This window comes from Rhinatrema bivittatum, chromosome 15, assembly GCF_901001135.1.
Source record: "Rhinatrema bivittatum chromosome 15, aRhiBiv1.1, whole genome shotgun sequence".
Taxonomy (NCBI): domain Eukaryota; kingdom Metazoa; phylum Chordata; class Amphibia; order Gymnophiona; family Rhinatrematidae; genus Rhinatrema; species Rhinatrema bivittatum.
In genome coordinates, this window is record NC_042629.1 from 36,194,749 (window position 1) to 36,221,425 (window position 26,677).

The 26,677-nt window shown below is 45.6% G+C and overlaps 1 protein-coding gene and 1 long non-coding RNA gene across 11 annotated transcripts in view; one reads left to right on the top strand and one right to left on the bottom strand.

Moving 5' to 3' along the window:
• Positions 1 to 16,667, bottom strand: part of SLC22A15 (solute carrier family 22 member 15) — a 35,860-nt gene extending 19,193 nt beyond the window's left edge. For 7 of the 10 annotated variants that reach the window (XR_003852832.1, XR_003852831.1, XR_003852830.1 and 4 more), the window contains exons 1-6: positions 16,298 to 16,664; positions 15,834 to 16,019; positions 13,196 to 13,328; positions 8,796 to 8,960; positions 947 to 1,076; positions 46 to 258 (exon numbers count right to left, since the gene is read on the bottom strand). Coding sequence is in view for 4 of the 10 variants with exons in the window: in XM_029578356.1 (XP_029434216.1) it covers positions 46 to 258; positions 947 to 1,076; positions 8,796 to 8,960; positions 13,196 to 13,328; positions 15,834 to 16,019; positions 16,298 to 16,384 (914 nt within the window). In the remaining 6 variants the exon portion in view is untranslated. Of the gene's footprint in view, positions 1 to 45; positions 259 to 946; positions 1,077 to 8,795; positions 8,961 to 13,195; positions 13,329 to 15,833; positions 16,020 to 16,297 lie in introns of all 10 variants that reach the window. The other 3 variants (XM_029578359.1, XM_029578357.1, XM_029578358.1) reach the window with 2 other exon arrangements.
• LOC115076660 overlaps positions 1 to 20,810 on the top strand; it is an 87,648-nt gene extending 66,838 nt beyond the window's left edge. Inside the window, exon 4 of the long non-coding RNA XR_003852833.1 lies at positions 20,339 to 20,810. This is a non-coding gene — a long non-coding RNA (uncharacterized LOC115076660). The remainder of the gene's footprint in view (positions 1 to 20,338) is intronic.
• Positions 20,811 to 26,677: the final 5,867 nt, after the last annotated feature.

The following is a 26,677-nucleotide window of genomic DNA, read 5'->3' on the forward strand; positions in this document are numbered from 1 at the left end:
CCCCCCCCCCCCCCCCCCACGGGACAGTCATGTCACGGCGCTCACCAGATATACATCAAGATCAATGTGCGCACCAAGAGGATCCTGTGGCGGAAGATGTCCAGAATGCTGCCCGGCTCCTGAACGCGCTCTGTGCGAGGGGTCAAACAGAACGTGCACTTGTGCTTGCGGTTCCTCTTGGCCAGGAGATACAGAACATCTTCAGCTTCACTCAAACGTCCCTGGGAGTACAGCCAGCGAGGGGACTCGGGAATGAACCTGGAGCGCGCACACACTGTGGGTTATACTTGACGGCAGTGGAAAGTTACACAAAAAACATGGCCGACGAGGACCACTTCAGCCATTAGTTCCTGCCTACTGTGCTGCCACAGGTTTTTGTTTTTGTTACTTGTTCTGTGGCGTTCTCCCTCCCTTTGTTATTGAGGTCCTTTTGTGTCTAGCCTGTGCGTGTTTGACAAAAATCCTAACAAGCCAATTCACACACAACCCCACTGAAACAAATATTACAAGCAAAACCCAAAAGCTTGTAGGGGGTTTTTTTTTTCATAATTTACATGAAGTGTGAAAAGTGTCTATGAATCTCCTATCATCATCAGGCAAATGACCAGAGATAACTTGCCCAAGCTTTCCCCACAGTCCCGCTCAGGTAAGAAAGGAAGGGCAGAGGGAGCGTAGAGATGACGAGTGCCATAAAATGCAGCACAAAGTACCAGGAATAAATCAGAGCACCAACTGGAATCCAGCCCTCAAAGACAACCTCCAAAGGGAATTTCCCCAAAACGCCCTGTTGAAGTCTTCCATCAAATCAGTACTCTCCCCCCCCCCACCACTTCGCCAAGACAGAAAAGAAGACGCTCTCACCTTATCAGCTACCAAACCCCCAACAGGCCCACATCTGCATCCCTCCTCTCCCTGTCTCACTACCCTCGACATCAGGGAAGCTTACAGCGAGGGGATGAAGATGACGACCCCCTGCACGTTGACGACAATTTCAAGCATCCTCCAGTTTCGGATGAAATATCCCAGCAGGGCATACTGTGCAATTCCTACAGCGAAGAACACACTGCTGATGGACCCTAGAGAAACATGGAGGCAAATTGGAGAAGTGTGGTCAGAGTCCCGTGCAAAGAAACTGCAATCAAAAGCGCTCATCCAAACCCAATCAATCCAAAGATGTGCTTTACAATTAGCCTAAAATACGCATGCAGCCACCTCTAGGGTAAAGAGCCTAGCAGCAAGAGGAGAAAGAACATTGCTTTTATTGCACACTTAATTTTATGAAACTTTTACAAAGCAGATCTGTAAGGCTGCACTACAATCAGATGCCTCTGCTTCAAAAGAGTTAATTACAGTTATTAGGGAGGGACTCAGACTGCTGGGGCCCAACCCAATATGAGAAAAACAGGACACACTGTGTTAAAATTGTTTTGTGAAAAGAATTTATATTCCTTAAGAGGACTTTTTTTTTTTTTTACACTTTGGTTTCCTCCTGCTCTTTTCAGCTTCCAGCTTAACAAGAACAGGCCTCAACTGGGCCTACGGTACCCCGAGGCTTCATTTGCAAGGAATCGGCCCACAGTCACTGCAGCAACAACAGACCGGAACCAGAGTTTGGCCACTGGTTGTCACTGTTGTGTGGTACAAGTCTCCCTCCCCAAAATAGGTGCACATGGTAACCCCAGCCCTAAGTGCCTGAGGAGGAAATAGTAGCCTCAAGGCTTAAACCTAGGTCTTATACTGAAGAAAGACACTATGAGGTCAATATTCCATGCCATTTGTCCGGCTATATTCAGACATCACTGCATCAGCCCATCCTGCTGAGCTGCACTGCTAATAAAACTGGAGGAGAAGTCCATTAACTGCTATTCATCAAGCTAACTTAGGGAATAACTGCTAGTACTGGCATCAGTAGCATGGGATCTACTTAGTGTTTCGGTGCTTCCCAGGTACTTGTAAGCCTGCATTGGCCACTGTTTGAAACAGGATGCTGGGCTTGGTAGACCCTCAGTCTGACCCGGTATGGCTTCTTATGTTATGTTCAGTGTCGGCCACTGTAGTGCTGCACACAGCAACCCAGTTCCTTCACAACAATAAACTGGAGGCTAGGCCCCTAACTCGGGCATGGTGCTGCACAAGAGACAACTCCTAGTTTCCTCCCCGATGGGGCTGGTGGTGGGCTCAAGGCCAGGGAAGGAAGACAAGAAAGTCCCTGCTGGCCACAGAGATACAAAGGTGCTCTGTGGGGCACAATGTCAAAGGCAGGGTGATGTTAACTGGCTGAGAAGAAGAGTCCTGGTGGTGCAAGAACGTGCGCCTACACTACAGTGCTTTACTGCTAGAGGCTCTCTAGAAATGCTTTTCATATCATCTTCTGTTTGCGCTCTATAGTTAGATCTATGGTATGCTACACCATTACATGGCTGGGAGTAACAATTAGCCAATCTATAAAAATCAGTTAATAAGCAATGTAAATGGAAACGTTTGCAGCAGACTTCTCACCCAAAATGCATTGGAAGACATCTCTTATACTGTTGCTCTTTTCTGGGTACCACTAAGTCACCCTGATCAGACTACAAAACAGATTGTGCTTTGGCATACCAAACATGCACTAACAACAAGCAGTTATTAGTTAACTAGCCTTGGCAGTGGCCCCATGAGTCAAAGCGAATGATGCAATCTGTCTGAACTAGGCTACTAGATCCCCTTGATGCTGGTATGGTGCCACTGTCACTTTGGATTAGAGCGAAAAGTCATGGAATAAGTGGATGGGGATCCCTAGAGAGGCTGTTTTACAACGTATTACTTCCAGCTAATGCATCTGACGAAGTGGACTCTGCCCTTGAAAGCACATGCCTCAATAAATTGGCTATAAGGTGCCATCCGCCTCTTATTTTTCCTACACCAGACTTAACACGGCTCTCCCTCTGAAGAGCTAACGTCAGGTCTCACGGATGCTTCCAACAGCACAAAACACTGCACCATCAGCACAGGCAACCTAGAAAGGATAATATTTTATTTATTATCTATTACAAGGGACTCTAGGCGATGTACAATAAAATGATAACACACCAAAAGACAAAATTAAAAAAAAAAAACAGCCATCGACTAAAGCAAGATAGTACAATAATAAAACCACAAAAAAAAAAAACCAAAACCAGAAGGACTAGCTCAAAATCAATTCTTGCTTGAAGTCCCTTCGCCAAGGCTCATCAGATTGACAGTAACTCATGCGCATGCCTTTTCCCATCGCTGGCCCAATTATATGGAAATCTATCCCACTTCACATAGGAGCAAAGGATTTAAAAAAAAAAAAAAAAAAGAGCCCTGAATCATTTAGTTAAGTAGATAAAGATCTCAAAAGGCTTTAATTTTTTTTCAAGTGTTAATAGTGCTCCCCAGCACAGCTTGTTTTTTAGATCATGCAAGTCTTTTTAAACCTTTCCACCTAGGCTTTTCTTTGAGAGTCTGCCCTGATCCTGGGAGAGGAGGTCTGGGGCCGTCCCCAAATGGATCAGGTTCCACCTGGACAGAACCAGACCTGTCTTGGCCAATGCAGGGCAACAAGGATCATGAACCCCCGGTCCTGCCGAAGCTTCAGGAGAGTCTTCGTCACTAATGAAAGAGGCAGGTAGGCATACAGGTGGCCAGTCCCCCAATGGACGGCAAAGGCGTCCGATCTGGACAGAGAGCAATACTGGGGAACCTTCGTGTTGCTGGGGGAGGTGAACAGGTCCACATCCAGAGTCCCCCAGAGATGGAAGATCTGGTCCGCTACCTCCTGTTTCAGGGACCACTCGCGGGGCCGGAAGGTGCAACTCAGCCGGTCTGCCAGGGTGTTCTCTGCACCCAAATACACAGCCCGGAGAAACATCCCCTGCGCCAGCGCCCAGTTCCAGATTTGTACTGCTTCCTGACAAAGGAGGAAGAATATTCTGGTACCTCCCTGCTTGTTGATATTCCACACGGCCACCTGGTTGTTCGTTAGAACGTGGATGACCTTGTTGGCCAAGCAATCTCGGAAGGCCCACAGGACATACCGGATCACCCTCCGTTCTGAGAGGTTTATCTGAAACTGCACCTCCCTGTGTGGTCCAGAAGCCCTGAGTGCGGAGGCCATAGACTTAGGATCCCCACCTGAAGAGGGATGCATCCGTGGTAAGCACAACCTGAGGTGAGGGTGCTCGGAAGGGAACACTCTGCTCCAGGTTGAGGGGAGATGTCCACCAAGTCAGGGAGGCCAGGAGGGGGGACACCTGGAGGCTCTGGGTGGCCTGTTGCCACAGGTAGTGATGTGTATGGTCGCGGCCATGTGTCCTAGAAGCTGCAACATACACCGCGTCGAACCTAGCTGGCTCTGTTGAATCTCCCGCACAAGAACGGTCAGGGCACATGCCCTGTCGCATGGCAGGAAGGCCTTTGCCTATATTGCATCCAGCTTGGCCCTGATGAAAGCCAGCCGCGACAATGGGCAGAGATTTGACTTCGGGGAGTTGATTAAAAACCCCAGGTGCTCCAGGACCTGAATGGCATTGTGAAGTGCCCCCAGCGCCCCGGCTTGTATGCCGCTCTGGACCAGCCAGTCGTCCAGATATGGAAACACCTGGACCCCTAGCTGGCGCAGGTAAGTCCCCACCACGGCTAAGAAAGGAAGTAAACCAGTCTAAGGTCATCATGCCTTCAGCTCCAAAGCCTCCCGAAAGACAATAAGGAATATCCTGGGTCTACAGAGTTGAAGGCAGACAACAGATCAATGAGTCTGAGCCCTATTGAAGCCCAGTATTAAAATCATCAACTAATGCCAAGAGAGTAGTCTCAGAAGAGAAGCCGGATAAAAGTACAACTGAAGTAAACAAGATCAAAATCCTCCAGGAACTGAATAAGCTGCATCGCAGCGTCTCACCAAATTAGTTACCGGAGCTAGGGCAGTATTACCCAATGCACTAACCCAGAGCCTTATGAACAATCAGCTTTTTTTTTTTGAGGGGGGGGAAGGGAGTAACCATTATGATCTGTTTACACAATTTGTATCTTCTTTTATTAACTCAACAAATAGCTGCTTTGCAGGTCTTCTCTCTTACCTGTTTAAAGAATATTGCAGTATTTTTTATATACACACAGGAATTGGGCACACCATTACAAAGCTTTAATCACAATGCAACTCAAACAATATCAGATTTATAAGAAATAGATCACGGTTCCCTTTTATTTCATCAATCTCTTCTGAACATCCTCTGTAAAAGGACCAGATTGGCAGCTGATTTAATGCTAGTGGGAAGCAAATGGCCTGTCTATCGGAATGTAAAGGTTACTGTGGCAAAACAGGAATTTGACTAAGGGAGGTGCATATTTCATAAGCCAGCGAATGTATAAATTATCTTGCTAAGTCAGCCAGGTAACTTGTCCCAGATATTCAGCGAGATACATGTCCCACTGAATATATTTGCCTAAAATTATCCAGCTTTATATAGCCAGATAACTGAAAAATCTAACCACATCCGGCTAATCTAGCCATATAGAAGTGAAAACCAGCTAAGTTAGGCAGATAACTTAACTCCTCCCCAAAACGCCCCAGAACACCTTTTATCATCCAGGTAGATTTTAGCCAGATAACTGGCTCAATATTCAAACCATTGCCATTTGGACAGATAATGTATGAGTTATCCATCTAAATGGCTTTAAAAATTAATCCCCTAAATCAGGGGTCGGGAACCTTTTTGGCTGAGAGAGCCATGAACGCCACATTTTAAAATGTAATTCACTGAGAGCCATACAAGACCTACCAAATTAATTTACTATAAACCCCCCTCTCCCCCTCCCCCAAGACCTGCCAAAAGTCCCTGGTGGTCCAGCGGGGGTCCAGGGCTCGCAGACAAATCTTTAATAAAAAAGTAAAAAAAATCTAACAAAACCCCCCACGACCTCCAAAATTAATTTACTACAATCCCCCACCCTCCTGACCCGCCCAAGACCTGCCAAAGGTCCCTGGTGGTTCAGCGGGGGTCCAGGAGCGAGCCAGGAACGATCTCCTGGACTTGGGCTTTCGGCTGCCAGTAGTCAAAATGGCGCCGACGGCCCTTTGCCCTCACTATGTCACTGGGGTCGACCAATGGCGGTAGCCCCTGTGACAGTGAGGTCAAAGGGCCGTCGGCGCCATTTTGACTACTGGCAGCCAACAGCCCAAGTCCAGGAGATCGCTCCCGGACCACTCCTGGACCCCCGCTGGACCACCAGGGACTTTTGGCAGGTCTGGGGGGGGGGGGGGGGGTTTGTAGTAAATTAATTTTGGAGGTCTTAGGGGGTGTCAGGTGGGTAGGGGGTTTTGTTAAGATTTTTACTTTTTTATTAAAGATTTGTCTGCGAGCCAGGTGCAGCCATCAAAAGAGCCACATCTGGCTCACGAGCCATAGGTTCCCGACCCCTGCCCTAAATGTTTAAAAGTGAATCTTCAGTGCCACTTAACCAGGTAAATTCCGATTTAGCTGGCCAAGTGGTGCTGTTTAAATATTCAACCATGCTGCGCAGTTGCCACTTAGCTGGATAAGTGAGGGGCAGGATAGGGCTTTCTGGGACGGAGCTTCTTATCCACTTAACTTGGGCTGAGGGGGCAGTTTTAGATACACCGTCACAGGTACAAACAGCACAGCAGACACCTGTGAAGACTGGGTATCATTTGGAGCACTGAGTTGAAAGAAGTAGATTTTTACACTGTACTTTCTACCTAGCCTGCTCCAAATGATACCCAATCTTCACAGGTGTCTGCTGTGCTGTTTGTACCTGTGACGGTGTATCTAAAACTGCCCCCCAAGCCTTCCCCATCCTGACCGCTCACTGCAAGTTTTAAGTCCACCCTATTATAATACTATAAATAGCAAAGAAACCCTGCTTTGCCTATATGTCTCTCTCTCTCTCTGACATCTTTTTGGCAGTTTGCACTGTTGCAGAGTCTTGGGGGTTGGAAACTGTCTGTGGAAAGTAACAGCTGGAAACAGCTAAGAGACTGACACAGACCCACTGCAGCTGGGATACACCACTGGGGTTATATACTGTCACTGCTGACAGCAGGGGCAGCCTTCAGCCCTGCAGTCAGGTTCAGTAACGTTACTGTGTAATCCCCTTTTCTTTTTCCTCTACCTGCTGTAACACACTGTGAAAGTGCTGTGCTTGCAACTGATTGTATCCCAGATGAGACACTGGGTAATCCTAATGATTGGCCTACGAGCTCTGGAAACTGTGAGGTCCCTGATCAGTAAGAGGTTGCACAGTCCCAAGACAAATCCTCAGGGAATAGCTCATGGGCGGGATATTTGCTCAAAGGCAAGCGGAACGGTTGCCAGGAGAGAGGCTCATGCGTAACTGCAGGTGAGACCTAGGCAGTGCCTGCTGGGATCCTCAAGTGGCCATAGGTTCAACCCCTTGGCTGGGGTTACGAGACAGCACAAAAAGGATCCATGACAGTTGCCATTTATGCTCGTGTGGTTATGAACAAGTGGAAACTTGATAGAAGGCTGGCAATTTCCTGCCAAGTGATTTGAGCTCAAGCTTAATAAAACACTGCTGTCTCATTTCCCTTAGTCCTTGAAGAATAGGTGCTAAGATTTCAGCAGCTTCCATGACAAGCTCAGAAGACACGATTGATGAAGGGTTGTCTCCCATATAGTGCTTACAAGTAAAAAGCTTTCTAGCAAGAACCAAGCATTCAAAATGTTCTCTCCACATACACATAAAATGGCCCAAGATCTTGCACGTATCAGGCTCCATCACTTAGGAGAACACTGTAGCACCATACCCAGTGTCCATATCCCAAACCCTACTTTCATCCTGGATGAATTCCAAATTATTCTTTCAAAATGATATTCAGGAATTTAATGCCAAACTTTTTTTCTGTCTTGTGGCCATCTATAAAGCCAGCACTGTGGATACAAAAATGTAGTTACATTTCATATTTTTCTTCTTTACGTTTTATAGCCAACAATGGGCTCTGATCAGATTGATAGTACTGTACTAGTACAGGTATCTGTGTACACTTCACATGCCACACAGTATTCTTTTCATCTGGCACATTCAGATATCATTGGGTGTTGGTTGGATAAAAAGAAAAACCAGAGTGAGGCTAAGCTGCTACCGTGCCCAAGACCATCAGCACTACTTATCCCCCTGTATTTGCTATTTTTTTTTTTTTAATTTCACGTGAATCTTTGCTCTCCTGACTACTTTCCCCCAGCTTTTATCTTTTCCAAACAGCTTTGCCCATCTTCCTCTTTCTGTGATCTCCTGTAGTTTATGAATATTTTTTTTTTAGGTCTGGGGCTTTATTATTGTCACAAAGGGAAAGCTTGATGAACCAAAACTAATTCCCTGGATGGTCCAAATATCTGTACAATAAATTACAGAGGACCACCAGTCCAAGTACATGACTTAATAAATGTACAACATTGCATCTGCATCTTGCTGAGGAACCTTCTTTCAAAAAAATAATCAGTATTGCATAGCTGTTAAAGCCATGTGTTTAGATTGGATTGCCTTCTAGGTCATTACTGTAGCCTCTCTCTTCTCCCCACTCAGCAACAGCTGATGGGAAAAGTCAGCAAGAGCTTATAGAGGAGGGTGAGAAGAGAAACAGAGGTTAGACGTAATCTTGACCACGTCATAACTTCCTTGTGCTCACATTCAAACTGGATTCCACTGATGTAAGTTCATATAAGCACAAGATTAATATTGTATTAAGTTCTGTACACTAACACTGCTTCATAAACATGTTTGTGAAACCTCAGCAGTTATTAAAATGGAAGCAGTACCTGCCAGGGCCCAGTAGGTGGCGCCAATGTATTCGTTAAGTAACACGAAAGCAACCAATGACATTCCTCCGTTCATCACACCCACCAAGAAGCGGGAAGCAGCAAAGATGCTGTAAAATGGAGCAAGCCCATTCACCAGGGAGAACAGGATGTCCAGGGCAAAGCCTGGGAAAGGAAAACACAAGGCTTAATTTCAAATACTCTCTGCAAAAGAGAAGCAAACAAAACAGTTAGGAAAGCAATTCCAATTTCAGGGCAAGGTCTAATCCAGACCCTGTATATAAAGGCTCTCTCTTGATTAATATCAGGACTCATGTGTCATCAGTAGAGCAAGTATATCTATTATAAAAAAGATGGATGGATAGCAAGGAAATACATGGATACAGTTAGCACAGCAGCATATGAATTTTGTAGAGGGATTCTCTGCATAGTAATACACAGGGGTGAATTTTCAAAATATTACCTGTAAAACCTAGTATATATGCACACAAGCAGCATCTACTTGTGTATTCCATATTTTATAAAAGTAAAAAATACACACATTTTCATTTTTTGCATGCCCATATACGCACATTAAAAAAAAGGGCAGTCTAGGGTGTACCAGGGTGGGGACCAACATTTACACACAAGTTGCTATTTTAAAATGACAATATGCATGCAGATTTCCCAATTTATACCTGCTAATTATCTGACTGTGGGTGGACCTGCCCCATCTGCTGGAGACAGAGAAAGACTGACGAGCTGTGGGTGGCGCCTTACTATATGTAGGGGTGCCCGACAAGTTTTGCTCTGTCTCCATCTACTGGTGCGGAGTCACAACCCAGGTGTCTGGACTGATCCTGGTACATACAGGGAACGTTTGTTGTGCAGTACTGACTGGGAGGAAGGTGTGGGTGAACGGGGGGGGGGGGGGAGTTCAGGCTGAAGAACCAGGAAGATCTCGTTGATCTGGACAAACTGGTGGACTAACTTAAAATTTACAGTGTCCTCGATGCACACCGATTTAAGCATTAAGTATACATGCGTATATTTTTATAGTAGGTAGGAAACATGCATGTTCAAAGCACTGAAATACTCGCTTTCAATGCATTACTTGTATATGCGCTTATGTTGTGGGGTACAGACATGCATGGGTTATAAGATACTAGTGCAGATCTGCTCACTGCAGCGTATATGCTGTCATGTGCATTTGTCTGAAAGTTACCCTCCCAGCTCTCTAAACGTGGTGCTTGTCAGGGACCAAGCTGGGGTGCCTCTGGCTGCGAGGGGGCTGGGAATGCACTCACATGCTCAGAGTTTGCACAGAGCACACCTCTGCAGGACCAGAGGGATGCCGGGACCACAGGACTGGAGGCAGGTGCAGTGGCTCCCAGGACAGGACAGAGGAGCAGCAGAAGGAAATGGCAGCTTAGGTTGAGCTGGGGGAGGGAGCTGTCAGCTTCATTGCCCACCCCCCCACCCCCCATGCTTTGTGGCGACAAGCCTAGTACTTTAAAATTCAAGCCTTTTGAAAGGTGGATTTTGTGACTTTTTTCAGCTCCCCCCCCTCAGCAACTATTTTAGAAACTAGTGCTGGGTTGATCCAACTTTTGTGATCCATGATCAAGTTTTGTGATCCACCCATTTCAGATTACAAATAAATAGCAAAAAAAGAAAAAAAAAATCACACTGAGCACAGCAGAAAGGTGCATTACCTAACATGTACCAAATGGAATACATCTCTCTAGATTCGGCCATTTTTTAACTCGGGATGAGATCCTTAAACAGTAGCTAATATTTATAAGCATTTTTCCCAAGGTTCAAAGTGGCATACTTCATCAAGCCTTCCACACCAGCATTGGATTAAGGCAAACAATGCTGCATTATTGTCATTCATTTTCAAATATGTATACACAGATTCTGTAGTCTGTAAATGTCCCATATCACAGAGCGTTTTGTGAAAATGACTTCCTAAGAGACAGGTCGATACAGTAAAAATCGCGGGAGAGCGGGGTGAGCGCCCGCTCTCCTGTGCGCGCGATTCAGAAAAAAAATTATCCAAATTAGTGCCCGCGGTAAAAAGAGGCGCTAGGGACACTAGCGCGTCCCTAGCGCCTCTTTTTGGACAGGAGCGGCGGCTGTCGGCGGGTTTGACAGCAGACGCCTGTTCTCAAATCCGCTGACAGCCACGGGTTCGGAAATCGGACGTCGGCAAAATTGAGCGTTTGGTTTTCAACCCGCAAGCCGATTTTACATTTTTTTTAATTTTTGATTATTTTTAACTTTTGGGACCTCCAACTTAATATCGCCATGATATTAAGTCGAGGGTGCAGAGAAAAGCAGTTTTTACTGCTTTTCTGTGCACTTTCCCGGTGCCGGCAGAAATTAATGCCTACCTTTGGGTAGGCGCTAATTTCTGAAAGTAAAATGTGCGGCCTGGCTGCACATTTTACTTAGTGAATCGCATGGGAATAACTAATACATGCATTTGCATGTTGCGGGCGCTATTGCTTTCGCGGGGGGGGGGGGGGGGGTGGACACGTGTCCAAACATGGGATAACAGTGCGCTCCGCCGGAGCACACTGTACTGTATCGGCCTGAGAGCACTTAACTAAGGGGCCAACAAAAATTAACAATGGGCAGACCTCGGTCTAGCAACAGCATCCGCAGCAGTGCAGGCGTGACCAGAGATTGCTCCTGCCTTATGAAGAAATTTCAGCCTACGGGGTAAGAGGATCTACAGGAAAGGGGGGGATGGGGGGGGGGGGGGAGCAGAAGGGCCCGGGAACGTGGCTTAGATTTGTATTTTTTTTGCAGTGACAGCAGCTCAACATATTTTGGATTTAGTACTCCGACATTCTGTCATAATTGAATTCCTATTTTTGTTTGATATTCTAGATCCTCCAGTTCTCTTCCCCCCCATTTGGAAGTATTGTTGAGTTTTATCGTGTATTAATCTAATGTTACATTATTATTGTTCATAATCTTATTTTGCTATAATTTAATTTTATTGTAAAGCCTGTTGCTAATTTAATGTTCTCTGTAAACAGAGGTGATGTTTGCTAACGAACCGCGGTATATAAAAAACTTGAAATAAATTTAGCTTAGTTTTACTTTTTTTTAAATTTCATTTGTTTTTATATTTTCCATTTTAAAGAAAAAAAAATAAAATGAAGAAAAAAAAAAGAAGACGACATACCCCTGCTACAAAGGTTGATATTTTCTGCCAAAAGCAATCAGTGCTACAGGGCTGGAAAAAGATGTACTGTTTTTATAATGACCTGCCTGAAATTAGCAGGGGTTAATTGTGGTAAGAATTACCTCCTAGGCTCTCAGTCACACAGTAAGAAGACAGCAGCAATACTGGGGGAACTCTATAATGTTACAAGAAAAAAAAAAAAAAAACCCACGACTTTTCTTCTGTTAACTAACAGAAGCCAGTTAGTGGCACACTGTTGGCCCAACAAAGCCAGCTTCTAGCTCCGTACGCTGTGGCACAGGTGTGGGGGACGGAGGATAAATGAGACACTCCTGGAACAGATGACAGTCTCATTGAGACCCTCTTTAATAAGGACGCCACTGGTTACTTTCCCAGGGCTAACATTCTTTTGCATGCAAGAATGTGCAGTGGCTCCTGGGTGGAGTACCATCAAGACAGGATGTCTGTACTTACTCCACCTTGCATACATATGGGATGTCAGCAGAATATATGGAAGGCTAAATAAACAGACAATGGAAATGGATCCAAATAGAGGACCTGGAAAATGCCCTACCTACTTTGGAGTACCAGACAATGCAACACAAATCTCGCTGCACAGAGAGCAAAAGATGGCAAGTTTTACAGTTAATTTACAAACGACTTTCCATAACAATAAGCAATTGTCTTTCTGTGACTGATGTGCATTTTATAAAGGAGCTTACATTTTTTCATGGCAGCAGTGTAAACATGGTCACTAAACTTCAGCCTGGGACCTTCCTCATGAAGACTCTTTAATTATACCTGTCTGAACAATAAATCTGAGCAGCCTTGCTTAGGGAGCGCATCCATATTGTGCTAACAGCAGCAGAGCAATCAGAAATGTCAAATGTTGTTCCCGATTTCCTACAATGGGGCGTAGCATGCTGACAAACCTATTCCACTACTATTGGCATGTCAAGTCCCATTACGGAAGTAGGTAGCATGCTGGCAGTCACACTGTTATTGTTAGCACAAATAAATATTCACAGCAGCAGGCAAACCTGTTCCATGTTAGCTAGCTCACCATCCACTTTGTGTTGTCTGGCAAGGCAGGAATTTTCCACAGGCTCAACAATGAATTCTGGGCAAAAAAAGTGTTTGGGTTTTTTTTTCATGATGAACAAAAATGTCCATTCTCTTTCCTTCCTGCGGTCCACCAGTTCTCTTTTCTGTAGATTTTTACCTGAAAGATAGACCATCCTCCTCCCATAGCGATCAGACAGCTGGCCAAACAAGATCACGCCTACCAGCACGCCACTGAAGTAGAGTGAGCTGGCAGCACGGATTTTATACTCCATGTCACCTAGCAAATACCACTGAGGGGCAAGAAGCAGAAAAAAAAAAAAAAAGTAAGCGCGATTACCAGGGTCCATGTCATCACACCTCATGTGTTACAACATTCCTATTGGCTGAGTTACTGCATGAATTGAAGAAATGTTCTTAAACACTTCCAGGTCACACTGAGTTACAGCTGACTAGGTCAGGGAGTGCAGGTTGACAGGTTTAAGGAAATCTGATACTTAACAGCTAAGTTGGATTTGCTTCCCAAAAGATGGTAAAAACATTGGCGGGCTGCATAGCATTTCAAAAACCAATTCATTTAAAAAAAAAAAGGCACAGTTGTTCAGCTTCCGCTGTGCAGGGAGGAATAACATAGCAGATGTACACAATGCTTTCTGAACGAGTGTCACAACTTAGGGAATCATTTGGAGACAGCAGATGGCAATGCACTAGATAGACGTTCACCCAAATGACTGAGGAGCTCTTTCTAGTGCGGCAAGGCTAGTCGCAGCTTCCCAATTATTACACTCCTACCTACAGGCGGCCAAGGATTCCTTCCAGTTTTGTTTGCAATGTGAGAGACTGAGATCCCAAACTGCTCACAAAAAAATTAAATGGGCAAAAATGAATGGGCGTGCGAGAAATCCCCAATCTGCCAGTCTGGCCCATTTAAATACCGGCAAAGGAGGGGTAGCACAGATATATTTCTCCTTAAAGAATATTAGTGAAAATGAACATGGCTATCACTTACTAGAGGTGGCTTGAGCTTTGGAACCAGTTTCGGTTGTCTATTTGTTTAAAAGGGGTGATGGCAAGGGATTACATTTGTGTATGTGCTACAACTATGCTAATAATCCTCTTTCAGTCATGCCTGCAGGCAAGGATAGCAGCAGCTGTTTCACTGAAAATATTAGGTGAAGAGGAAAATCAGACAGAGTAGGGCAAGTAGTGCAGGAAGAGGCTGTTTCTCTATGCAACAAAAATATATTAATTTAATAATAACTTTTAACCCCCCCCCCCCCCAAGACAACTGTTTGGGTGAGTCAGGTCTCTGCAGAGCACAGCCTGGAAGAGAAGCCTCCTTGTTAGTATCACAGTGCGCCAACAGGTGGGGGGGTCATGCCTGCAGCAAGCAAACATCCAGGACCAGAGAACATCACCTCTGCAGCCAAGTGACAAATCTCCCTTTGCAAAGATGGAAAACATCCGATAACAATATCAAGTCGAGTATGCTGCAGAAGCAATTTTCACAGCCCCTGGGCAGAGGGAATCAGGATCATCACTAAGGGCAGCACAAGATGGCTGGATTTAGGGTTCTGGAAGGAGCTCTGGTCCATGCCTCAGGCCTGTCAGGGCAATGACCAGTGAGGGGATGGGGTTTATTAAAATAAGAGAACAAATCCCCAGGTAGCTGTGAATGAACTCATGGAGCCAGAATCCCAACCCTGGCTCCAACTAACTAGAAGAGAAAGAAAAATTGAAAAACTACAAGACAAAAAAAAATCCTTTAAGTAGTACTACTGCTTTAGTGAAACAGGTAAATATAATCTGTTTACTCTTTCAGATAATTCAAGGACTAAGAGGCACTCCATGAAGTTAGCAAGTTGCACATTTAAACATCTAAAAACATTTTTTCACTCAACACTTAATTAAGCTCTGGAATTTGTTGCCAGAGGATGTGGTTAATGCAGTTAGCTTATCTGGGTTTCAAAAAAGGTTTAGACAAGCTCCTGGAGGAGAAATCCATAAACTTAGTCAAGTAGGAAATAGCCACTGCTTATTACTGGCAGTAGTAGCATGGAATCTGTTTAATGTCTGGGTTCTTGCCAGATACTTGTATCTTGCATTGGCCACTGCTAGAAACAAAATGCTGGACCCTTGGTCTGACCCAGTATGGCAACTTATGTTCTTATGGAGCAAACAAAAATACTGGGAAAACACATTCTTCCCCCAAACTATAAGAGAAGCTGCAAAGAACAGAGCCCTCTTATATTTCGATCAGATAACTTTAGAGATGAACCTGGGGAGACCTGAAAAAAAGATCTTACCCCACTACTCTGAAGAACATTAAACGTGGAGATAAACACAAGAAAATCTGAAAAAGGGTCGGTCAAATAAAACTATGATCTTCAAGAAAAATCTTTGCATCACTCCTCCCCTATACTGCAGAGAAACACTCTGCCTTTCCCTCCCCAAACAAGGTACAAAATAATGACCATAAGCAGGGCACAAAATCTAAAGTCACTAGCACACAAATAATTTAGAATTAATGATGAGTTAGTAAGAACTTCTTCAACATGTATCCGGCACCATTTACTCAGCAAGCACAGCGCCCAATCCTTCCCCACGCAATAATGTACTGAATGAAGGATGAGTCACGGCGCTCTGCCCCATCCCTCCTCATCTTATACTGAACATAAAGAAGTGCCATGCTGGGTAAGACCAAGGTCTCTGACGGTGGCCAATCGGAGTCACCAGTAGCCGGCAGAGCCCACAGCGCTCTGCCCCATCGTTTACTGTACAAAAGGCCGAGTTATTACCTCCGAAGCAATGGACGTGAAGGTGCCATTGAAGTGCACACGCCGGCGCAGCTCGCTCTCATTGGCTGTCCGGTACCAGTCCCGGAAGGCATGCTCGGAGCTGGCCGACTGGTTGCCATGGTCCCAGGAGTAAGGTGGCATCGCCCCCACCAGCGCGACAAGGATCGCCTCCATGGCACCATACAGCTGGGAGAAAGCAGGGCAGAGGAGCAACATTATTCACTGCAGAGACCTCCGCGCGGAGGGGGCTCGGGCAGCTCGAAGCCAATCACACCAAGGAGCCAGGGATTCTGGAAAACGCATCCGCCACAGACCGGTGACGTTGAACAAGTCCCTTGGCCTCTTTTTTTTTTTTTTTTTTTTTTCTAAATTTCATACTATAAGCTCTTCGGGGCAGTTTCTCTCTTACCAGACCAGAAATAGTTTTTTTTGTTCAGCTGACATGCAGCTGGCGAGGGGCTCACCTGTAGCAGGACGGCCAGCAGGAAGCACAGGTACACCTGGTAGATGCCCATCTCCCCCACCTGCTTAAAGGCCTCCTCTACGTCCATGGCCCTCCCCACGAGACGCTACCGCCCGGTCAGTAGCGCAGGCCAGTCTAGAAGCGGCGGCGGCGCCGCCCTGCCGCGGTCCATAGAGAGGAGGAAGAAGCGGCGGGGCCCCGCCTGCTCTCACCGGCCGTCCCGCTTCGATGCCGGGTAGGACATTGCAGCGTGGAGGCAGGCGCGCGCACGAAGAAGACGAGTACCAGTATCACGCGACAGCCGAACAATCAATCGTCCGGCTCCGCGAGGATGACGCCAGCCTGACGGCAAAAAAAAAAAAAAAAAATCACAATGGAAGGGAGGAGCCTAGCTCGGACTTCCCGCGCTGACGAAAGCGCAGCAGGAAGAGGCGGGATTGGAAAAGAGTTCAAAAAAAGGCGGGTCCAGATTCCAGAGTGAGGCTTGGAATGCCAGGGGACGGAGTGGGTTTGTTCCGTCAACTCACGGCTGCAGGCGTGTCAGCAATAGGGAGATCACGCCTAAAGTGACCCAGTGCACGGTGGAGCTTCAGCTAGTGCCTGGTCGCTGCCCGAGCCCTTTTTCTCTCATTTAAGTCACTGCAATAAGTTTTATGCTATGTAACATATATGATATTAAGGGTCAATAAACAAGTTGGAGGTGAGATCTTTTTCTTGGACTAGTGAGAAAACAGTGGAGTTACACTGGGTTTAAATAGCGCATTAAGTCTTAGGCTGCCTGCAAATGCCAAATATTGTTCAGGGAAATGGGTAGGGCTTTACAGATGTAATAAGACAGTTAAAAGGGCCTATATTTGAAAATGGGTGAAAGTCTATCTATCTATCTATAATACAGTTGTTTTTACATCGCTATAGTTAGACAATCACTGCTTAGTGAGGCCAAAGTAACATTTGCAAACATAGTTAAATGCCAGAGTTCAGGGAGCTGCATCAATCCTGAAGAAGACTGGATTGTTTGCAGCCATTGATCATTTTTTGTTTCATAAAGATAATAATATGCTTGAGTGTTCCAGATCACTCATGGCGTGAAGATACGTGTGATTTACATTTTGTAAATCCTTGTGGTGCTTCTCAGTTGTCACCAACAGTGGGAGAGCATAGCCACTCTTGAGGAAGGGACTTGACAGGACAATTGACATGGGTGTGCAAAAGCCAAGCAAATGTTTCCTGCACAGCAGCATGAAATGGGATTGTTCTCTCCTTCAGCAAAGTCTGCATGTATTTGCAAATCCTAAACCAGTTTAAATCTACCCTGGGCTTGGTATTTGACCATGGATGTGCCCATTCTTAAGACCTGCCACTAGCCTCACCAAACATTATCATATTTAAAAGACCAACTTTCCTCTGTCTCCTGATCCAGCAGCAGGGATACAGTAAGCCCATATTCCCAGTCTCTGCATTTGCTCCTCTTTTTTCTGTGCTTCCTAATTACAAAGAAAGCATATACTGGGGGGAGGGGAGGCACAGCAGCTTAGGGGATGGAGAGCATATGCTTACCATATCCCCACATAACTGACCATAGTACTGAGCCCCAAGAAACAGATACACCTGGAGGGATTGAGAGGAGCCAGGGAGAGTGGATGAAGATAGAAATCTGAGGAAGAAGGGGGGGGGGGAGGTACATTGAGGTACAGTAGGATTTTCCCTGCCTCAGAGGGTTTACAATATTTGTATTTATTTATAAATTTATGTATTGCTTTGAGGCAATGGAGAGTGAAGTGGCTTGCCCAATATTACAAGGAATGTCAGTGGGATTTGAACCCTGGTTCTCAGCCTATTGTTCTAACCCAGGGGTAGGCTGCTTTGGTCTGGAGTGCCCACAAACCAGTCTGGTTTTCAGGATATCCATTTGCTAAATGTTATTTTTACCTTCAATGTTCCTTGTAATAATGTTTAATGGTTGATTGTTATTGTTCAATGTTTAATGTTCTATGTACAAAACCCCGGTCTAACCTCCCAGACCAGGGCAACCTTTTCGTTACTTGTAAACCAGAATGATTTGTATTGCATACAGGAATTCCGGTATATAAAAATTAAAAATAAAATAAATAAATAAATATCCACAGTGAATATGAGGTATATTTACATGCACTGTGTAAGTGATGTGAAACCTTGCTGCTGTGGTGAGATTGAAGCAGCCTATTGTCGAAATCCAGATGAAGGGTCAGATCTAAGAGTCAGTCCGTAGGGAAGACAAAGAACAGGGAAAAGGGACTCACACAGCGGTATTTATTTTTTATTTATTTAGAATCTTTTATATACCGATGAACGTTGGGAACATCTCATCAGTTCACAGTAAACAAAAAGCAGCTAAACGAGCTTTACAGAGAACAATGAACAATGCGAGTAAAATTGAACAATAAGAAACAAGGAGGCAAAACCACTGGGATGAACTGCAAAATTAGGCTAAACAATTTACAATAACTGTGGGATCAAAGCAAAGTTAAAAAATATAATTAAATAAAGTATGGTATGGGTACGGTATGGGTGGGAAGCTGGATATGATGCGGCAGGGCAGGTTGGAGAAACGAGGCTGGACAAGGGAGGGCAGACTGGAGAAACAAGGCAAGGCAAACAGGAGCTAACAACACACACTACACTAGGTAGGAGGACCTGTTGCTGAGGCGTCCGACATTCCTCCAAAGGGGTTTAAATAGGAGGAAGTTGATGACATCATCAGAAGGTGCTGCAGACAAGTTCCTGCCACAGGCCCTTTAAATGTGGGGCTGCCGAGCGCGCGCACATCTATGGGAGGCTGGAGGAGCGGTGGTCAGTAGCATCTTGTGCCACGTGGAGCAGCATCCAGAGGCCCTGTTGCATCTGCCTTTCCCGGCTGCGAAAGGAAGATGCCGGCGTTGGGTTGAGTGTGGCGGCTTGCAGGCACCTCCTGCGAGCCACCAAATGTAATGCCCTGCTTCCATTGTATGCAAATATCTCCTGCACATTAAGGGGTAGATTTTCAGACGAGCGCGAACAGCCTACTTTTGTTTGCGCTCCAGGCGCAAACAAAAGTACGCTGGATTTTAGTAGATACGCGCGTAGTCGCGCGTATCGGCTAAAATCCTGGATCGGCGCGCGCAAGGCTATCGATTTCGTATAGCCTGCGCGCGCCGAGCCGCGCAGCCTACCCCCGTTCCCTTCTAGGCCGCTCCGAAATCGGAGCGGCCTAGAAGGGAACTTTCCTTTGCCCTCCCCTCACCTTCCCCTCCCTTCCCCTACCTAACCCACCTGCCCGGCCCTGTCTAAACCCCTATCCTACCTTTCTCGGGGGATTTACGCCTCCCGGAGGGAGGCGTAAATCCCCGCGCGCCAGCGGGCCTCCTGCGCGCCGGGCCGCGACCTGGGGGCGGGTACGGAGGGCGCGGCCACGCCCCCGGGCCGTAGCCACGCCCCCGTACCCGCCCCCAAAACGCTGCCGACACGCCCCCGCAACGCCGCGCGCTCCGGCCCCGCCCCCCGACACGCCTCCCGACACGCCCACTCCGAAAACCCCGGGACTTACGCGAGTCCCGGGGTTCTGCGCGCGCCGGTGAGCCTATGTAAAATAGGCTCACCGGCGCGCAGGGCCCTGCTCGCGTAAATCCGCCCGGTTTTGGGCGGATTTACGCGAGCAGGGCTCTGAAAATCCGCCCCTAATTGTGGATATCCTGAAAACTAGACCTGTTTGTGGCACTCCAGGTCCAGAGTTGCCTACCCCTGTTGTAACCACTACTGCTCTTCCACTCCACTCCGGCACCTGCACCCTCATTTTATAAAATTCTAGATCTGCTCGTGTGTGTCAGGTTTGAAATTCAGTCAAATTTCTTTTTTTCATATATGCTTAGATTGAAAAACAGGACAATTGTACATCCTGCTCTTGCCTAAGCAGGACATAGGGCAATTTGTTAATAAAGAGGACACTGAGTTCACAATGCTGAGAGTGTTCTGGCTTCATGCACCAGGCAAGGTCATCCTTCTAATCCAGATCTCCTTCTGTACTCAGGGCTACAAGAACGCTCTTCTACAGGCAAGATGGAGGCCAACACAATCAAGAATGGAAAGAAGGTTTGCTGTAGAGAGCCGATTGCCTGAAACATCCTCTGTCACCCTTGCCGTGCCAGGAAAGAAAAACAATGTCCCAGAGGGACTGCCCAGAGAGGCGCCAGTGTTCCCCCCCACCCCTGTGGGACATTCTTCCCTTTCTGCCCGCATGCTTATGGCAGCGCCCCCATGCCCTGGATCTCCTTGCCCTACCCTACCAACTTTCCCCAGCAACCCAGTAGAAGGATTCCCCGTCCCCGCTCCTGGCTGAGCTTCCTCTCACTCCTGGCCTGCTGCTAGCAAACTACTGCTCTGTGATTGCAACACAACACCACCTGCTAGGCCTTTTCAGTGTATGTAACATGGGATGTTGTGCAGAGATGAAAAAGGACCTAGACAGATGGATAGAAGGACAGGACCGGAGCATAAGGCGTTCTTTTTTTTTTTTCTTTCAGAAAAAAACACCTAAGAAAATAACTTGAATAAAGAGTGATATCTTCCAAGTGGTCATGCCTCTATGACTGATAATTAGGATAGATCGTTAGCAGTATAGACCAAAATAATTGAGCAGACTGGTCTAAATCTGCTGTCACCTACTGTGTTTATCTCAGTCAGTTCCAGAAAGGAAAGGCCAGCAGATCTATGAGTAAAGAATGCTTAAAATATGAACATGGGAGATGTTTTGGAACAAGATGGTGGGTATTGCTGAAGGTATCTGTCTTAAGATGATGACAGCCTGCAGGCAGAGAGAACTCTGCTCACTTCAGTCTTTTTGTTCAAACTTGCACACTCTGCAGATGATGGATACTTGGTCCATCCCATCTGTCCATTAGTTCCTGCCTCCTATGCTGTCACAAACCCTATTCAGTCTCTGGTCTCCTCCCTCCCTGTCCCTGCCTCTAAGGCGCCTTTGTATCTATCTGAATCATATTTGAATTCTGTCACTGTTTTGGCTCCTTCCTTGCTAAGTCCAAGTAATGCAGGAGGGAGGCAGTGTGGTTGACTAAACTTCCTGGACTGCAGGAAACAGCATATTTTTGGAAACCTGTTCACTTGAGTGCCACTGAGGTCCTGCAAAGCTCGTTGCTGGAACAAGCTCTGCGCGCCAATATCAATGGTGACTGTAACCACTAGGTGGCACAAATGTACTAATTCAAAGTTTCTATTTTCCATATGATGGTCCTGACTACTAAAAGCCAGGCGCTGAAAAAGCATAATGTACATAATATCTACCCTCTCTCCTCATCATTCCTCCACCTCATTCAGGGGTTTCATTAAATTTTAATTTTGTAAAGTCCAACAAATTCCATGCATCCAAAGTTGGGCGTGTTCTTGGGATTTTGATATTCAAAATAGTAATAAGACTCTAATTAAGAAAGAACAGTTTGTGGAAGACAATTATCTTTTCTTTATTTCATAGGACTTAACATTGTTAAAGACAGTATTGTAAACATGAAGAGCAGAGAGATGGGAACTCAGAAGGCTACAGTGCTCAGGAATACAGATCCTTTTTAAGCAGGTCGAAGGAGGGCAGTAGTAGTCAAACGGAAAAGTTGTTCCACCAGTATCATGGAACCAGGAGGGAGAAGGCATGATAATGAGATCAAGCCCTAGACAGAGTGAATCAGGACTATTCTGCACTACCTACAGAGAGACAAGATAATCAAGTATCTAGATAAGCAATTATAGGGCAAGAAAATGTGTGCAGAAAGATACAGAGATAGTAACAATTGTATTAGGCACCACTGGCCAAGCACCCGTTGACAAGTTACCTGTATATGTTATACCTAACAAGCTGCAGGAGGGAGATCCCTTTGGTACACTGCAAGCCTTAAGAAGAAACGCAATAAATCTGAGATTGAGATGACTCCCAGTGTACCCTGGTTTAAGAGCGGGATTCCTTCCTGCCCTAGGAAGCACCAGAGCAAACCCATTTTGAGACATTAACTGAAAGAATTTGTAACACGCAAAGAGTGAGTGGACTGGTGGAAGGAGAGCATATGTTTATCATTTGTTTGGGGATTTATTTTTTTTTTATAATTAACATTTTTATTGAAATGTATAGCAACAATCAACATGAACATAGACTTATAAGTAGTCAAGTAATAACAAGATTCATGTACAAGCCATTGATCTATCAGGCAAATAATGTCATTAAATGCACCGTCATACAATATCCTGTGTTCCCCTCCCCCCCCCCCCCCCCCCCCCATGTTGAAGATAAGGAAGTAAGTAAGAGTGGGAGATTCTCTAGGCAGCATTGGAGAACTCTATACGGCCAACCCTTCTGCTCGTTTCCGGATCTGCCAGGTTCGAAATGGGAGCCAAATCTTCTGATTGGATCCCCCCGATACAGGTCGGCATGGGTTCTGATGAACATGTGTAAGGCTCAGCGTGCGGAGCCTGGGATATATTTTCTCAATGAGCAGGGGACCAGCCGTCTTCCAATCCCGGGCAACTACACACTTTGCGGCTGCCAAGATATAGGTAATAAGTTTACCCTGAGCTTGAGAGACATCTAGGGGTAAATTCAGCAAAACATGGTCCGGAGAGAGGATTACCTCTATCCCCAAAATGTCTCGTATTAGGTTCGTTATGGAACCCCAGAAGCTGGTCAGGTAGGGACACGTCCACCACATGTGGTAAAAAGTACCTAACTCCCCGCACCCCTTCCAACACCGCGGGTCGTAGGTGCTCTTGTACTTATGGATCTTGGAGGGCGTGCAATACCAGCGCAAGAGAATCTTATAGCGATTTTCAGCTAATTGGGATTGTGGAACTCCCCTCTTAGTGTACAGGAAGACCTGATCCCAAGTCTCATCCGCAAAAGTACGGTCGAGATCTCGTTCCCAGGCCAACATGAAAGCGGGTTTACTCTCGGGATCCCTATTGAGATAATTGTACATCTGAGACATGGCTCTCCTCAGGGTGTCTGCTTGCTCACACCAAACCTCCATCTGTGTCTTCCCCTTAGCTAAATCCCTCCCCACCTGCTCCGATTGGAAGAAATGCCGTACTTGTAAGTACTGATACACATGCATTGGTGATAAATCGTAAGAGGACAGCAAAGAAGGGAACACAACCATACCAACCCCCAGAGCTGCCCACATCTATGGATCCCTTTCTCGTCCCATATCCGGAAAGCCTTAGCGGAGCCCCCCAGGGGAAACAGACAATTGTGATATAAATTCGTGCTATAAAAATATCGTCTGTCCCCCGTTAAGCGATTTTTCCATTTCTCCCATAACGATAATGTGTGCTGAGTTGTGGGTGAGAAAAGTCGTGGAGACTGTCGTGTGTGTCTGGGTTGCCATATAAGGGAGCCCAAGGGAACTGTACCCGCTTGTAGTTGCTCAATCACTGCCCACGGTTTCAGCTCACCCTTCCTATGCCAATCAAAAATAGCTCTAAGTTGGGCAGCTACATAATACCACTTCAAGTGCGGTACTCCGAGCCCACCCCTCAGCTTGGGTCTGTACATAACACTCCTAGCGATCCGTGGGGGTCTCCTTTTCCAAATGTAGGAAAAAATCCGCCTTTGCCAACTGTTGATCAAGGTGTCTGAGAGGTGTATGGGAAGTGCCTGAAATAAATATCCAAGCCGGGGGAGAATATTCATTTTGACCGAGGCTATCCGGCCGAACCAAGAGAGGTACAGCTCCGACCATCGATCCAGATCTTGGAAAATTTTGTGAATAAGTGGGGGATAATTCAACTGGTAAAGGTCTTTGGGATCTTTGCTAATATATACCCCCAAATATTTAATTTTTGTGGCCGCCCATCGAGGGGATTTATTTTTAATAAGCTTTCTCATCTTCCTCCCATTACTCTTGACTGCAATGAAGGCTTTTCTCCCCTTCTGTGTCTATGAGAAAAATGCTTAGTAAATGAGGCCCTACATTAGTTACCAAGGAATTTGGTCCCAGGAGGGAAGACTTTTGGTCAGTCTATTACTGTGACTACTTATTTCTATAGCACTACTAGATGGATACACGTAAGAGACAGTTCCTGCTCCGTGGAGCATACAGTCTAGTCAAGACACACATAAAGGACAAATCAGAGGCTTCAGTCATTTTTGGCCTGGCTTACTGGTTAGAGTAATGCAATGTCAGTTTCAGGTCATGCTATTCTGGTAACCCAGCACTCACTGCCTGTTACAATGAATGGGGAAAACTTATTCTATTGCATACACAGTATAACCGTAAAAACTAACTGCATAACAATCTCAATAAAAAATCAGTACAAGAAATACCTATAAATTAAATTGAATACATATAACTGATTAATTACATAATATAACAAATTACATCAGCATAAATATTACCACAAAACAGATCCATACAGAACAAACCCTCTTTCAAATGCCATCTACCTCCCAATCCCAATAAAAACCACTAAGGACCCCTCAGTGCTAGCCCTATTCCCTCCCTCAAGGGGCTGAGAGACGGAGAAACCAGGGTTCAGATCCCACTCCTGTCACTGACACTCCTTGTGATCTTGGGTAAGCCGCTTCAGCTCCCATTGCCTCAGGTACCAGCTTTGACTGGGGCAGCAACTTATCATACCTGAATCCTAATAATGCTGTAAGTTGTTTGGCAAGATGGGCTACAAATTTATTTTTTTAAAACCCCTGGGTTTGTACTTTCAAAGCAGCCTTAAAAAGGTGGAGTTTTTTAAGGCTGGATTTGGATATGGCCAGAGCAGGGGTGTGATGCATCAACTCTAGTATATTCCTGACATAAGGCACAGCAAGCTGGAAAGTGCAGAGTCGGGAGTTGGTGATGGAGGCGAAGAGAACAGAACAGATAAGAAAGATTTGCCTGATGAACTGAGTTTGTGAAGAAAGGAGTAGGAAGAGAGTTTTTCAATTTACAGCTAAATGCACTGTGATGCATGTAGTTCATTTGAAATCATCACTACAGGTACCAGAATGCACCAGGAGAAAGCCAGGGCGGCTGGAAAGCCTCCTTCCAGAATCTGGGTAACTCGTCTATTTAATGTAAGCATGTTCTCCAGGGAGAAAATGGCCAGTATGGGAGTGTTCTCTGTCTCCATGGTACACTTACAGGTTAGAAAGGAAGCTCGTAGGGAGGAAGGGACAGGTGTCCACAGAGGCAGTAAACATCCTTTTTTTTAGGCTGCTTTTAAATCTTAACTTCTGATTCTCTTGATCACAGCTTTGTTGGTATTAGTTGTTTTCTTAAACAATGAAATTCCCAAAGTATCTTTTTGTCCTGTATATTTGCCTTTTGACTAGATTGTAAGCTCTATGTAGCAGGGACTCCCTGTTGTGTGTATTTGTACAGCGCTGCCTGCATCTAGCAGCACCTCAGAAATGGAGTAGTAGTAGAGAGATCTAGTGGAGTAGAGGAGATGTGGGGGGAAATCCCCAAAACACCAGGGAAGTCTGCAGGAGAACATTAGGCAAGTATAAATGGCACCGCTTGCTGCTGGGAGACACCTAGATGGGAACTGCAATCTGGAATTCTGAAAGTATACAAACAAGCTCTATTTTAATTAGTTGAGTTTGGAGACTAATTAATATGCAAATTAACAGCTTAACAATATTAATCATCTGTTTTACTAGGGCTTTTTTTAAACTAAAGAGCTCCTAACGAGTTGCAAATGATGTTCCATGACATTAAAAATCAACTAAGGGCTTGTCTGGGAAGGAAGTTTAATAGATGCATTTTGTGAAGGAGAACAATATGTGCTGAAGATTGAAATTTAAACAGCATTTGGCAAGTATAAAAGCATACAACATGAATCATCTTTTAAAACAAACCACCACTTTACTCCAGGAACCTAGCAAGACTGTCATGCACTGTCTACACTTTCTGTTCTGCTATCATTGGAAATCATTTTCCTTGGACCCTGGTGCATTGGGGAACCAGGTTCAAATCCCATTCCTACTTTTGCTTCCCATGCTCAGACTTTGAGATAGGGATTTTTCTTGAGTAGTGCTATGTCAATAATACCTTTAGGGTACATCAGGGTTGCCCATGTCCCTGATCATGAGTGAATGGAAGAGAGTCTATCGCTCGTATATGGTGAAGCTACAAAGTTCTAATTGGTAAAGGGAGGAAATCAAAGGGAAGTCTTTTAAAACTGCAAGTAACAGAAAGTTCTATCCAGAGCTAATGGATCCTACTTTCCGGGGTTGCATTTATAAGCAAGTCTGCAGTTCGCAGATACGTGTGAATCCAAAAAAGCCTACCCCTGTTAGAATCCTCATGTTCCCCCGGAAGTCTTCTGAAAGGTTTGGCGAGGGTAGGACAGAAAAGTTATTAGAGAGCACAGA